Source organism: Diadema setosum, chromosome 15 (assembly GCF_964275005.1).
Source record: "Diadema setosum chromosome 15, eeDiaSeto1, whole genome shotgun sequence".
Classification (NCBI taxonomy): domain Eukaryota; kingdom Metazoa; phylum Echinodermata; class Echinoidea; order Diadematoida; family Diadematidae; genus Diadema; species Diadema setosum.
The window spans coordinates 1,365,743-1,378,885 of NC_092699.1; the positions used below are offsets into that span (position 1 = coordinate 1,365,743).

The 13,143-nt window shown below is 38.1% G+C and overlaps 1 protein-coding gene across 3 annotated transcripts; it reads right to left on the bottom strand.

The window, feature by feature from the left end:
* Nucleotides 1-301: 301 nt before the first annotated feature.
* On the bottom strand, nucleotides 302-9,738 carry LOC140238415 (uncharacterized). 3 transcript variants are annotated; one of them, XM_072318319.1, is made up of 3 exons: nucleotides 9,444-9,738; nucleotides 3,433-3,593; nucleotides 302-577 (listed from the first exon to the last, which is right to left on the bottom strand). In XM_072318319.1, the coding sequence occupies exons 1-3, from the start codon at nucleotides 9,736-9,738 to the stop codon at nucleotides 302-304; spliced, it is 732 nt and encodes a 243-aa protein (XP_072174420.1). The 3 variants fall into 3 exon arrangements, 1 of the variants encoding a protein (XP_072174420.1); XR_011901908.1 differs by lacking the exons at nucleotides 302-577; nucleotides 9,444-9,738 and adding an exon at nucleotides 6,856-6,876 and having other exon boundaries at nucleotides 3,465-3,593; XR_011901909.1 differs by lacking the exons at nucleotides 302-577; nucleotides 3,433-3,593 and adding an exon at nucleotides 6,887-6,929 and having other exon boundaries at nucleotides 9,444-9,550.
* Nucleotides 9,739-13,143: the final 3,405 nt, after the last annotated feature.

Consider the following 13,143-nt stretch of genomic DNA (forward strand, 5'->3'; position numbering starts at 1 on the left):
AGACAGGTGACATATAACATACGTATCATGTGATCAAATAACCCTGATCAGAAATTTCAGGAGTTCAGCTGAGAGACGATTTACTTTGGAAGCCCAGTGTGTAAATCGATTGGCACATCTGAACGGGAAGACGAGAGTGAACTTCACAACTTTTTGCAACGTTTCTCAGCTTTGTAGAAGCACCTCAAACTGTTTATATAACGCAGAAAGTGTATGGATGATTACAAAACTCCAAACTTTACTGAAAAGAAATAATGAACACCGAAAGACCTGGCATCAAAGCTATGCAAGTTACATTGGTTCATATTTTTGACAACGTCATCTCGTCGGACTTGTTATTGTTGCCGCCCATGAAGGAGCGAGTGGCACAGACAGCAAGGAGGATCAGGCAGAACATAAAGATCATTAGGAAGCCGAAGCTGACTGGAGGAATACCCAAGTAGTCGGTCTCCTCACCAGCCGCCCGCTTGGCTTGGGCGGACCTGATGGTGTCGAGCAGCAGACACGCGGTGACTACCATGACTGTACCAAGGGGCATGAGAACCACGATGATACACATGTTGGCTTGCTGGACGACCTGTTGGGCGAGAAAAAGTTCGACGAAGACAGGGGAAGAGTTGGTTTCACTGATAACTTTGACTTGTATATAATTATATACACAATACTTGATTGGTGACATAACTGCGTATCGGGTATCAACACTTAGCGAAGTTTGTTTGAGGCAGGTCCAATTTTGTATCAAGGACTCTCGGGTTACAATCAATAGTACATAGCATCTTGAGAAAAAGGTAGACCCATTCAGTGGGAAGATTCTTATTCGAAGCAAGATAAAATGTAAAGCGCTCACTACCTCGCTAACACCATCCCATAAGCACTTTGATGTTGTATGAAAACGTGTACTAAGAACGACGATGGTATCAAGGCTTCACGATTATATACCTGATAGGCAACATCCTGGAGGGATATCGGGTATATTACAATTATCACATGAATACGTGTGTATATGAATAATGAAGGAGGTATATTGGATCAATGGCTTGCGAGTATTTTGCGTAAAGTCGTGATTTAGCAATAAACAGGATCAAAAAGAAAGGAGGTTTGAAATAATAGCAAACTTAGCTGCTGTAGGATACTTGATCGAATACTATAGGCGAGAAGCGATTTTTTTTTTCCACAATAATCTCACACTATAATCAGAGTAGAAATAGAGCTAAAACAGGACTTTGACCCTGTATTAAAAAAAAAAAAAATGATCATTCAACCTTAAAGGTCCTGTTTACCTTTGGGAACAGTGATTTAAATGAATTTCAAGATATGACATTTAACGCATATGTGTAGGTTTGTTGTACCACAAAACATCCTTTCATATAGGATTTTCATGATAAAGCCTAAAATATAAGGAGATATCTGTATTTTTCTCAATAAAACGTAACTGTAGACGGTTCAGTCTGGAAATTTTTTTTATTATAACTATTGTTCACATTTTGTATATTTAACAATACTTAGCATCGATTTTACCGATTCAAATTTTTACAGTGGTTGTTTCTATCCCTAACTCACATTTTAGAACTATTTTAAAGCACTTATGCTGGGTTTTTGTTTCATCTGCAAATGGTAAATTATGCCTTTAAGCTTCAAAAATTCTCGACGTAAAACACTCTCTGTTGATGTATGACGACTTAGAGGAGCTACTGTTCTGGGTTCTACTTGAACTTATATTAGTAATGTAGTTTACTCAAATCCGGTAGATCAATAACACACTCCTCTCGGTATATTTGACCATACTATCGTGACGATATTATTGCAAAGGTCAACAATGACGTTAAGTGTGTATGACTTTTAAGTGTGTATGACTTTTGTCATTTTAGTGGCAAGGCCTCTTTAAAGGGTGAACCTCTCAATGCCGACGACAGAATGTCTGCAATCTGAGTTATCATTTTACATGACAAAATGTATACATTTAAAAGTGATTATTTACAAGTGATATATGCCTATATTCATCATTAAAGATTTTCATTCAGTGTGGTTGAATAAGATATTGCAAGTGAAAAGTGAAAGATAAATCAGAAAATCAGCGATGATCATTTTCTTTTATGAGCTGTATTATAATATTATATTGGAGTCTCAACAATGCTCAAGATTCTTCTTACACAGTCATGATTCAGAGAGTTAAGATTTTGAGAGAATAGCTTAAAAGTCAAAATGACAAAGAAATCCAGTGAGACAGAAACAGTAAATCAATGGACAATTAATGATACAGATAATGATTTGAATCGCATGACATCCTACGGCAACCATATAGATAGCCACTTTGATCTCGTGATTGCCACTCCATTTGCTTAAGCATATTTTTTTTTTGTCTCTAAACATTGTGCTAAAGGAAACCAAAACCCAAAGAGAAATGTGGATTTAGTGAAAGCAACAACATTAGTAGAACACATCAGTAAAAGTTTGAGGAAAATCGGACAATCAATGCAAAAGTTATGAATTTTTAACATTTTTGTGTTGGAACCGCTGTATGAGGAGACTACTTGAGTTTATGTCATCATGTGTGGACAACAATTATAAGGAAATTATAAAGAAAATCAAACATGATATCACTTTTTTTTAACATAACGAAAGCGCACTTGACTAACGGCGCTTTCAGAAAGCAGGGGGAATTTGTATTACTACACTTAACATATTTCAGTATCAAATTGATGGAATGTGTAATTTTCATGCAAAATGATTTTTTGTTGTTGTGGAATTCCCTTTGTATTTTCTTTATATTGTTGTCCATATACAGTGTACTTCATGGACTCTATAGCAGTCTCGTCATCAAGCGGTTCCATCACCAAAATTTTTAAAATTCGTAACTTTTACATCGATTGTCCGATTTTCCTCAAACTTTCATTGATTGTGTTCTACTAAATGTTGCTGCTTTCACTCAATCCACATTTCTCTCAAGTATTTCTCAAGTATGCTTTGAGATGGATTCTGAGAAAAAAAAAGAAGATTTTGTCGTTTCCCCAGATATCCTAAAACACATTGTTGATGCATGACTCCAAAAGATTCAAAAAGGAAACGCTCGCACGGCGATATGCGACATGAACAAAGAATTCTGTTTTTTTATTCGTAAAGTGTTATGTTCCTAAACACATTTTTATTAAGCTTTTGTCCCAAGGGAAACAGTTTTCGTAACCGCAAAATGAGTTTGGTGTTGTAAAGTTCTCACAACTTTTCTTCGTGCTAAGCCTTCTGACGGCTGATTATTGAAACTGTTATCGTCATATAATACAGTAGGCCCTATATAGTTATACTTATCAATAAAAAAAAAATGAACGATTTAATGCCAGCTCTTTCTGGCTGCGCTTCGCGTTGAATTTTAGAAGAAAATCGCGGTCATTTTCGGGAAATCATTCTTAATTCGCTCTAAAACGTTAAGTGACTTACCGACTCGGCCCTCTGTTGCTTCTCCTTCTGGTCGCTGTAGGCCGAATTGCATTCTCGACATCGAACTTTGCCACTCTCCTTCAACCACGTCTTCAGGCAGGATTCATGGACGTGCAGCTTGGACCGAGGACACTCACAAGGCGATATCATCTCCGTGGTTCCTGCAATCAAAATATCAAGAAGACAGGTTTATCCACTTTTTGTCTCATCAAGATTTACCGTGGTTACCTGCGATAAAACAGTCACTGTGGGAGTACCGTGGTATAGAGAGACACTGCGGTATAATGGTTTAAGGCTCTAGATTCCATAACAGGAGACTGTGAGTTCGATTTCTGACCAGTGCCTCTAAATACCCTTTTATTGGATAAGATACCTGAAGGCCCCACCTCACTGGCAGTGAAGTCGCCGCGATTGTTGCAACTGATCAGTTTGCGGCGACCCTTTCGACTCGGAAGACCAAAAGGCGGTTTTGATCTCATCGACAAAGAGACTGCACACAAGGTGAAGACTTAATTGCCCCGAAGTCGCAGAGATTTTTCCGAGACGTCTGCTTAGTTGCGGAGACGTATCTGCGACATCTAAACATCATCGCTCATATCGGCCACCATGGGTCTCCGCAAGGTTGCGGAGACGTCGCCGACAAAATCTGTCTCCATGACGAGGCCTCAACCGATGGAGACCGTCACGTCTTAGAGACGTCTCCGAGTCTAGCTGGAGACTGGAAAAAGTCTCCGGAAAAATCTAAAATATCGATTCTCCCGCGACTCCCTGGAAACCTGGCAAGTTTTCAGGAGACGTTGCGAAAACTTGAGTCGCTGCTGGGTCACCATCTAGTCTCCTGCAGGCAAATGAGACTCCCACTTTACCACCCACGTCCCTCTAGACTCATGATATTTAAGGACCTATATGCAATGCAAATGCATGCTTACTTATGTTGATTGATGATACCCTCAACATCACTATTATGTGGCCAAATGAATATCTAACTACGTGTCCTATACAATTTATAATAATTTCCTATTTTTCTCCAGATTTGTTGGATACGCTCACATGCAGAAGACCTTCCACAGCAAGAGTTTGTCAATGCCATCATTCTGTCAATCACTTCTAAAATACTAATTAAGAAAAGACATTGGAGGAAAACATGCAAGATAAATTCTCAGTGTATGGGAAGGTAAATTCTAATGCCTTTTGTTAATCATTAGTATACTCTAGCAGTGATTGACAGAGGATGTCATTGACAGAATCTTGGTTTGGAAGGTTTCTTTGGGCGGACGCAAATGACCTGAGGGAACATAGCAGAAAATTATCATAAATAATGACACATGATGAGATATTGTTGTGGGCATGTAAGCGGTGATCAAGGTAATATAAATCGTCAACATGCATTTGCATCGCAGAGTTCTTTTTAATGTGATGTCTAACTACAGTCCTGGAGTAATTTTAGTGCCTATAACAATATCGTGCCGTATTGTCTATTTGATACCCACTTTCTCACACCTTACATCCATGAATTGGGCCGGTATTACATCTGACGATATCATACATAAGCGAAGAACATCATAATGAGAATGATGATGATGATGACATACATAGTTATTGCTCTTATCTTTGAACCCATAACACTATATTGCTGTAACTCATTGCCTTTGGGAGGAGGTCTTACCTTTCTGCGCCAGGAATGCCACTGTGTGACAGACATGGCGCATTACAAGACTCCATTATTATTATTATCATTATTATTATTATCATTATTATTATTATTATTATTATTATTATTATTATTATTATTATTATTATTATTATCATTATTATTATCATTATTATTATTATTGTTATTATTATTATTATTGTACCACATTTTGTGAGCTGTTCGTTCATACAAGAAAATTGAATCAAGAATTATATCAAACCCAAACTAAACGTTTGGTACAGTTACTGATGATAAAAAGAGTCTTGAAGGGTAAAAATCTACAATGATTTTGATTTTTATGATGGAAATTATCACTTCCAGTTTAGGAGAAACGGAAATCTTCTGAGGAAGAAGGGGGTCGCTCCCATCATGCTTCAAACTATTCTTTCAACCCGTACCCGCTGGACACTCAAATTATCTTGCTGGTGATATTGGCCATTACCTGTAAATTTGAACGCAACCTCGGCATTCAATCTCTATCCTTGATAGCACAGGATTTGATATTTCGTGGATTGGTAACTGGACTCCCACAAACACTTTTCGCTGGTAATACCCACCAGCATACTTTGGAGTATTTTAGTGGGTAGAATAACACCACACCAAGTAATCAATACACACCTGTTTGAGTAGGGTGACGCCTCCTTTTAATTAACTCTAAGTGAAGTGATCTAAATAAGCTACATTTCTCCACTTCTTCTGTCATTATCCACTGTTGTTACCAGTTTCTTCTACATACCATCGCCAAAATGAAATGATGACGATGAAGTCTAGAGTTACATTGGCATGATGATGAAATAGATATAAAGCAACAATGATCACTTAACATTAATCACAGTGGCAAAGTGAATTCTTTCCTGGATACCATCATCGATCACCACCATCAGCTTTATCACTACTACTATATACTATATACTATATACTACTACTACTACTACTACTACTACTACTACTACTACTACTACTACTACTACTACACTACTATACTACATTACAGCTAATAATGAGAATGAAAAAACATGATAATGATATTTATAATTAGAATTATAATGATAACAAGAACAAAAACAATAACATCAATAACGCCAACAGTAATAGCAGTAGTAATAGTAGTAGTAGTAGTAGTAATAATAATAATAATAATAATAATAATAATAATAATTATTATTATTATTATTATTATTGTTGTTGTTGTCATTACTACTATGCTACTATTATACTACCACTACTATACTACTAGTAGCCTATAATCAAGGGCTTATGCAATGTTGTAATATCAACTGAAATAAAGTGAAACAGAAAACTGTGGAGAGGACAAAGTAGGAAATTAATCCAGGAAAAAGCGATTGCAGTAAATGTAAGTTGATAACAGTGAATTGAGCGTTGCAGGTGACTTAAAGCTGTATAATGATCAGTTTGTTATCATGATTATCTGCGTGGTATTATTATGTGAATTACAAAGAAGTTTTGTCTATCCCTAAAGACATGTAAAGTTGTCATTTTGAAACAGTCTGAGAGAGACTTTCAGATTTACTTTCGAGTGTTTCGCCAGATAAAGCATCCGAGTTCGAACTCTTCAAAACAAATTCTTTTATTGTGAATAGCAATCAGGGTTCCATTCGAGTGTTGTTCACAGGCAGCCTTTCCGCGGTGGCGGGTCAAGACGGACTGGTTTAAGAAATTTATGGCTATATAATATAGTCTTTCGCCTCTTTTCATTTTCGTTATCGTACCCTATCACCTAAACATCCGTCACTTTATGGTTTCATCACCTACGTATTTCCAGCTTCTCAGGCATCACTCATAACTGAAATCAAAGAAATAGAAAAAAAATCGTGAAAACGAGTTGAAACTGATTTGTCTTTCACCGGTGTGCAACAATACTATGAGAGCATGAAGACGTTATAAGAAAGCCATCAAGGAAAGAGATTTTAGAATGGTTGCTGGTTTCACATTTTGCAAATTCATCTTGGGCCTTGGATGATTAGAGATATAAATGATGGACATTAAATGTTTTCATCGCATACCGTGCCTTATTCTACAACCTCATAACTGTGTTTTCTAGCATTCAGTATTATGGGCGTATAAAAAGTAATTTAGCATGCCTAATAGACATGAAAAATAAGTTCTGAGGTTACCACACTACGAAAAGTTACGGATTGCCTTGAAGAGTCCCTGATAAGTACTTTGCTGAGGGAGTTTCTTTGGTGCATTTCTGGTCGAAGGTAACAATCAGCACAATAAACTGCTATCATATTTCACCAGTCAGAGCTCAGGTTCTGCGCTAATTGTGAGCAACGCCATGGGGCTTATCCCCAGAGGGAGGTTCGCTATTCTAATAATGCTTGAACTGTGATATACTAAGTAATGACCATCCAGTCATGACGAAACAATGCGCTTACAACAGGAGCATTTGCCATTGATATTATTTTTTAGGTGTAATGCGTAAAATATATATGATACTATAAGTTACTTCATTCAAAGCTGTATAGAACCCATATCAAGAAAACCGATTTTTCTTCGTCACAGGCATTGGTTTCTTTATCATTATAATATCTTCTTTTCTATGATCTGTATACCAAGTGAAACACAAGCAGGTGAATTCATTCAGTCATCCTTTGAGGTATATTGTTGGCTCTCTCGGGCTCTTTTATAATGCTTTCAAGACTATTGTATGTCTATCACTTTGGCTGTCTTTCTTCAGTGATTTATTCCTTTAACGTGTCCTCGTTTGACTATAAACATTGAAAAGTCCATGTAGGTTTGGCACTTTCTGCTTGTTGTAAGATGATCTTTTAAGCATCTACTCGATGGACTGCATGTGAAAGAATAGGCATCAAATATTACGATTTGATTTCACAACAGTATCTGGCATACTACTCAAATTTTATGTATGGTGTACTCTTATTCCCTTACCATGCGGGTATATAGTCAGACTTGCTAGAGTACAAAGCACTAGTAGTCATAGGGTTACGCGTTCCTATCAACAGGTGTACCAAAAAAAAAAAAAACCCTTACGTTTTCTTGTTTCGGCTGTGTATAGGGTTACTAAATATTTTTATAAGGGTTTGGTTTGATTTCCTTCAGTCATTAACGTATCCAGTACATACAACTGCGTTAATAACATTATATTTTAGAGAGTCAGGACACCTGCTAAAAGTAGTTTTCTCTTTGCGATTTGTTATTTCATTGCTATGCAAGTTATTGTACAGACACTAGTTCCTTCTACGCTGGTGTGCCACATTTCAGTTCTCTGTTTGTGTCCATCACATTATCGTGTTTATGGTGCAATCCAACGAGGTTACACATGATGTGCCTGCTTGGGTGTCTCTCTTCCTTTTCTTCTTTTGTTATGTTTTTTTTTTCTTTCGTCTTACCTCTTTACGGCAATTTACATAATATAACGTATATAATATAGTTTATACCAATTATGATCACCTGTATTCACCTGTCTTGTCGGGCCCCTGGAAAGACAATAGTCTTGTAATGCCCTCCCACTTCAGCAAGCTTCCTCTGTATGTCAAACTTGAATACCTTGACTTCTTTATTGCAGTAATGACTGCTACTTTTTGAGATAACCACTCTGCAGAGTATCATTTGCTCTTTCTCTAATTCTGTTACCGATCGGTTTTACTTCTCCATCTTCTTCCTCGTATCTTCCTGGTGTTCAGACGACATTCTTCATTGTGTCAAGTCCAATCATTAACAGTCCTCACACAGGCAAAATAGCATGTCACGTCCATTGAACTCTTCCTGAAAGGTATTTGGATGTTTATCGATAATAATTGCTTGACAGAACATGGAAAGTATGTGATTACCTCGATGAAGTATGAAGGGCATTTTGCCACTTAGATGCAATGAAAATAACTCGGCGCAAGAATCATTGATTTACATGAACAGTTGCTGCAATGTGTACGGGATACAGAATCAGGGGAATCATTAATGGCTATCGGAAGGAAGTTCGGTAGTCTTGAGGATATGGCGCCTATCTAGCATCAGGAGATCATAGGTTCGAATCCCACCTGAGTACATGTTTATGTATGTCCATGATTTTATCACGGCTAGCTGATTAGTGCTCAAAACACTGAAAAATCGGTGTGCATTTCGTCGATGAAGGGCAATCTTTCAATCAGTTGCAGTCAAAGCAACTCGACGCAAGAGCCCTAAATTTGAATAAACGTCGGTATATTGGTCTACGGTTATTTCCCGAATCTGACACTTTTTTTTAAATGTTGATAGAATAATAACACTGGCATCTACCTGTTAAAGATATCACGCAAAATTGCAGGTGTATGAAGTGTGGTATAAAGTTCTTTGTTACCTGTTTTATCCCATAGCTTGTGGCAATAGGAACACACGTCAGGGTAAGAATACTTCTCCGACATCTTAGAGAGCGTTTCACTTGGTGGTTTCTTCCTGAACTCATCCTCATCGTTATCTTGTAGCATGATTCTCGGTGTGCCGTTCATACCTTTCCCACTGGGATAGTGATCACCATGCTCCTCATCGTCGTTGAGGCTGTCGTCGGGCTCGTAGGCGAAGTTGTCGGCAGGAAAGAACCGGTCAAATGCCGACGTTGTGGTCAGGAAACGCGGGTCTTGGATGTCACCATTCATATTTCTTTCTTACAGTCAGATCTACTTGATCGCGAAGCGGGAAACTAAAGTTTTCCTTGCTTTGCTTTACTCCCTCAATTACGACAACAAATTTCAAGTAGCGTAAGTGCGACTTCTTTTTGTTAACCACGAGCAATAATTACGGTTGAACGAGGCAAGTTCCCTGACTCTTTAGAGAATCCCGATATGAAGCGAAACCCTGGTCTGATCTGAAGAATGCCGTAATAATTTCCTCTTGTAGAAACGAAGTGCGCAAGTCCCACAGGAATCCAAATGGTACCCGGTACCCTATGAGATTTTGCGTAGTGCTGCTAGTTTATCGCCTTCGCAAACCGTGCCATACACTGAAGGACCTGCTGATCAGCGGAGAAGCACAAATCACAGTACCATCATGCTAAATCCGACTCGATCCCATAGAAAAGTCTACACAGAATGGAATGGTAAGACCAATGAAGTCATTCAATCGTGGAAGTAAATAGACGACACACACAAAAGAAAATCACAAAGGCGACGTCGACCTACACACGATCCAAGCCGTCTGCTGCACCCCTGTAGACTTCTCTCTTGGTTTTATTCATCCAATCAGAGACCCTGTCTTTGTTCCGTGTTTTCAATAACACGCTCATGAAGTCATCTTGCAGACGACAAAATACCATACAGATGCAAACTCACCACAAACAAATTTTCTAAGTACAATTTCTCCTTTCGGTTCTAATTGATGAAAATGTAGGTTATTCAAACTACAGTCGTTCACAAGAGTAATAAACCCGTCGTTTCCTGATCACCAGTCACTTATACGATTTTGTACATAAAGAAATCAAAATGATATGTGCCTCCTCAGGTTATCATTACCTTTGTATTCAGTCCTCGCGGGATATCAAACATTATCTAAGCAGAAAGAGTCAATCAATGATTTGACGATGAGAAGACCACTGATTATATAATCTTTACGGTACGTTTTCTGGATAATAAAAGACAATTCTTAATCAGGTAATATCCCGTGATTCTAGAGCTTTTCATTCTTTCTGTAATACTTCAAAATAAACAAAGAAGGTCATAAACTAATTCTCACGATACGCTTCTTTAAATAATAAGATTTTCTTAATCAGTAATATCCCCTCACTCGTGAGCTTTGCATTTTTGTTGTAATACTGCAAAATAAACCAAGTTAATATGGTCACAGTTCGACAATAAGTGTACCAGTTCTAAACTGCCACGCCACATTATACAGTCATGGAAACGCGGCAGAGCGTACAGAAAATAGCCGTGACAAGTTTACTTATTCTTCGTACTCCCGGTTCCATTGTCACAGACGTCGGTAAACAAAAATGATAATTGACCAGCTCTGTATGAATAAAAATGAAGGTCTATGTAAAGTAATTCCGCCGAGGAGGGCGCTGTTCAGGCTGATTGTCCTGGCGTCAGAGAATTGCTAGTTTACAACCATAGCGATGGAGAAAGGCTTGCCCCTGCTGTAGTGAACCGAGAAAAACATTGCAAAAGATAAACGAAATTCTGTACAGCTCTCATTCTTGTTAGAAGACGGTTTAAATGTCAATGGGTGACCCAAGCCGTGCCACCACTTTGAAGTGACTTACTTCATTTCTTCTTTTTTTTTTCACAAAAACCTCTAGAAATAATTTTTTGTTTTGTTTTTGAGAATGTGTGGGAAACTGCAATTGATTGGAGATAATCTGTTTTCTACAATACTTCTTTGAATGATGTTTCTTCGTATTTATTGAGTGGGGATATTGAACAATCCGATGTACTACCAAAGGAAACGCAATGCTATATTATGTTGTCTGTCTTACATCCCAATTCTATTTTGACCCAATTCATCACCGCTGTCAGTAAACCACGCGATTTGATTCCACTGACTTACCAGGAATTACTGGTAGTATGTCGAGCATATTTCTATTCAAATCGGGTGGGCAGATCCGAGAAATGCAGATCAGAGCCACCATCTGTGTACTAAAATTGGCTCCGATGCAGATCAGGGCATTACATACAAATTATCACTCAGTGTAAAGAGAGATAATACGTCTGGATAATACTATAAAAATAGCGCCATCACATGGCCGCCTGCGTAATGATTGAGATCACTTCTAGCAGTTTCATTGATTCCAAGAAAAGTGGAAAACACTACGGAGACTCCCCATCTGGTATCGGAAGACTCAGCAAGATGCCGAAGTAATAAATAAGGTGAATAGGCACGTGATCATTACGTCAGCGTGCAAAGCCAATCCACTTTGCAGTGGATAATACCAACAAACCACATTCAAACAAACAGGGTGATCAAGATTTTGGACACAGTTCGTTATTTCGAAGATTCATTATTCTGAATCCTTGTTTTACATCCGAAAATGAAATAAAATTCCCTCCGAAGGTTTGTTATAGATATAGTCCTCATCATTTTTCCGATGAACGAACATTAATCAATGCATTTCGGATAAACGAACTACTTCGGAATGTGGAGATCATGACCCAAGATTCCAATAAATTCAGATTTATGGTACAACAGTAATATTATTGAAGTTTATAAGTTTCACATTACATTAGTCACGAAAGAGTAATATCACTCACAATCACGTATATGAATGACAAGAATGATGACATTGCTACAGGGAAATAATAGTACATTAGTAAGTATAACTATGGTAGTAGAAGCAGTGGTAGTAAAGCTGCGTGATAATTGCTGGTAATAGTAGAAGAGGACTGGTATACAATGTAGCACATGTGTAACATTAGTAGCATCTGTACGGCGAAAAGTAATTATACATTAACTATAGTACATAAAGTACGATGATATAACGGTGATTATAAAACACAACGTTTCCAGGTGAAATAGGAATTAATGCTGCATGAAAAAAACAAACAAACAAACAAACAAACAAACAAACAAACAAACAGGAGTGGGTTTTTGCACACGACACTCTCAGAGGGTCACCTGTTATATCCGTGATTCGCCTGCATATCTTACAGCTCATCGGGGTCGGGAACGGCCGATAATAATACGAGTACCGCCTAGGTCGCGACGCCGCTGCAAACTTTTCGATGTTGGTCTCCTTAACCCGTTCCTCCTCGTCCAGGGTGTCGAGGCCGAATGAGTATGTCGATGGTCTCCCTGATGATCTGACCGATTGCGTCGAAGGTCGATGGTCCTGGTTGAGGTCGTGACCTCTAGCCTCATCTAAAGCCCTCACTGCTGCCCACTGCCACATCTTATGGGGAGGGTTTCAAGCTGAAATGTTCAGAACAGATACCATTCACAGATTGACAAGACATTTTCTACTGCGACAACTGCTTCAATCAAATATTTTATTGTATCTATACACGCTAAGCCCCCCCCCCCCAAAAAAAAAAATTAATAAATTCTACCCACAAACTTATATAAACCTAACCCTA

Bases quoted from the DNA above. Each gene is read 5' to 3' on its own strand.
- LOC140238415 (XM_072318319.1), bottom strand. From the start codon at position 9,738: ATGAATGGTGACATCCAAGACCCGCGTTTCCTGACCACAACGTCGGCA. The intron at 3,594-9,443 runs GTAACAAAGAAC...TTTTGATTGCAG, and splicing joins CAAGCTATGGGATAAAACAG to GAACCACGGAGATGATATCG. The intron at 578-3,432 runs GTAAGTCACTTA...CTCGCCCAACAG, and splicing joins AGCAACAGAGGGCCGAGTCG to GTCGTCCAGCAAGCCAACAT.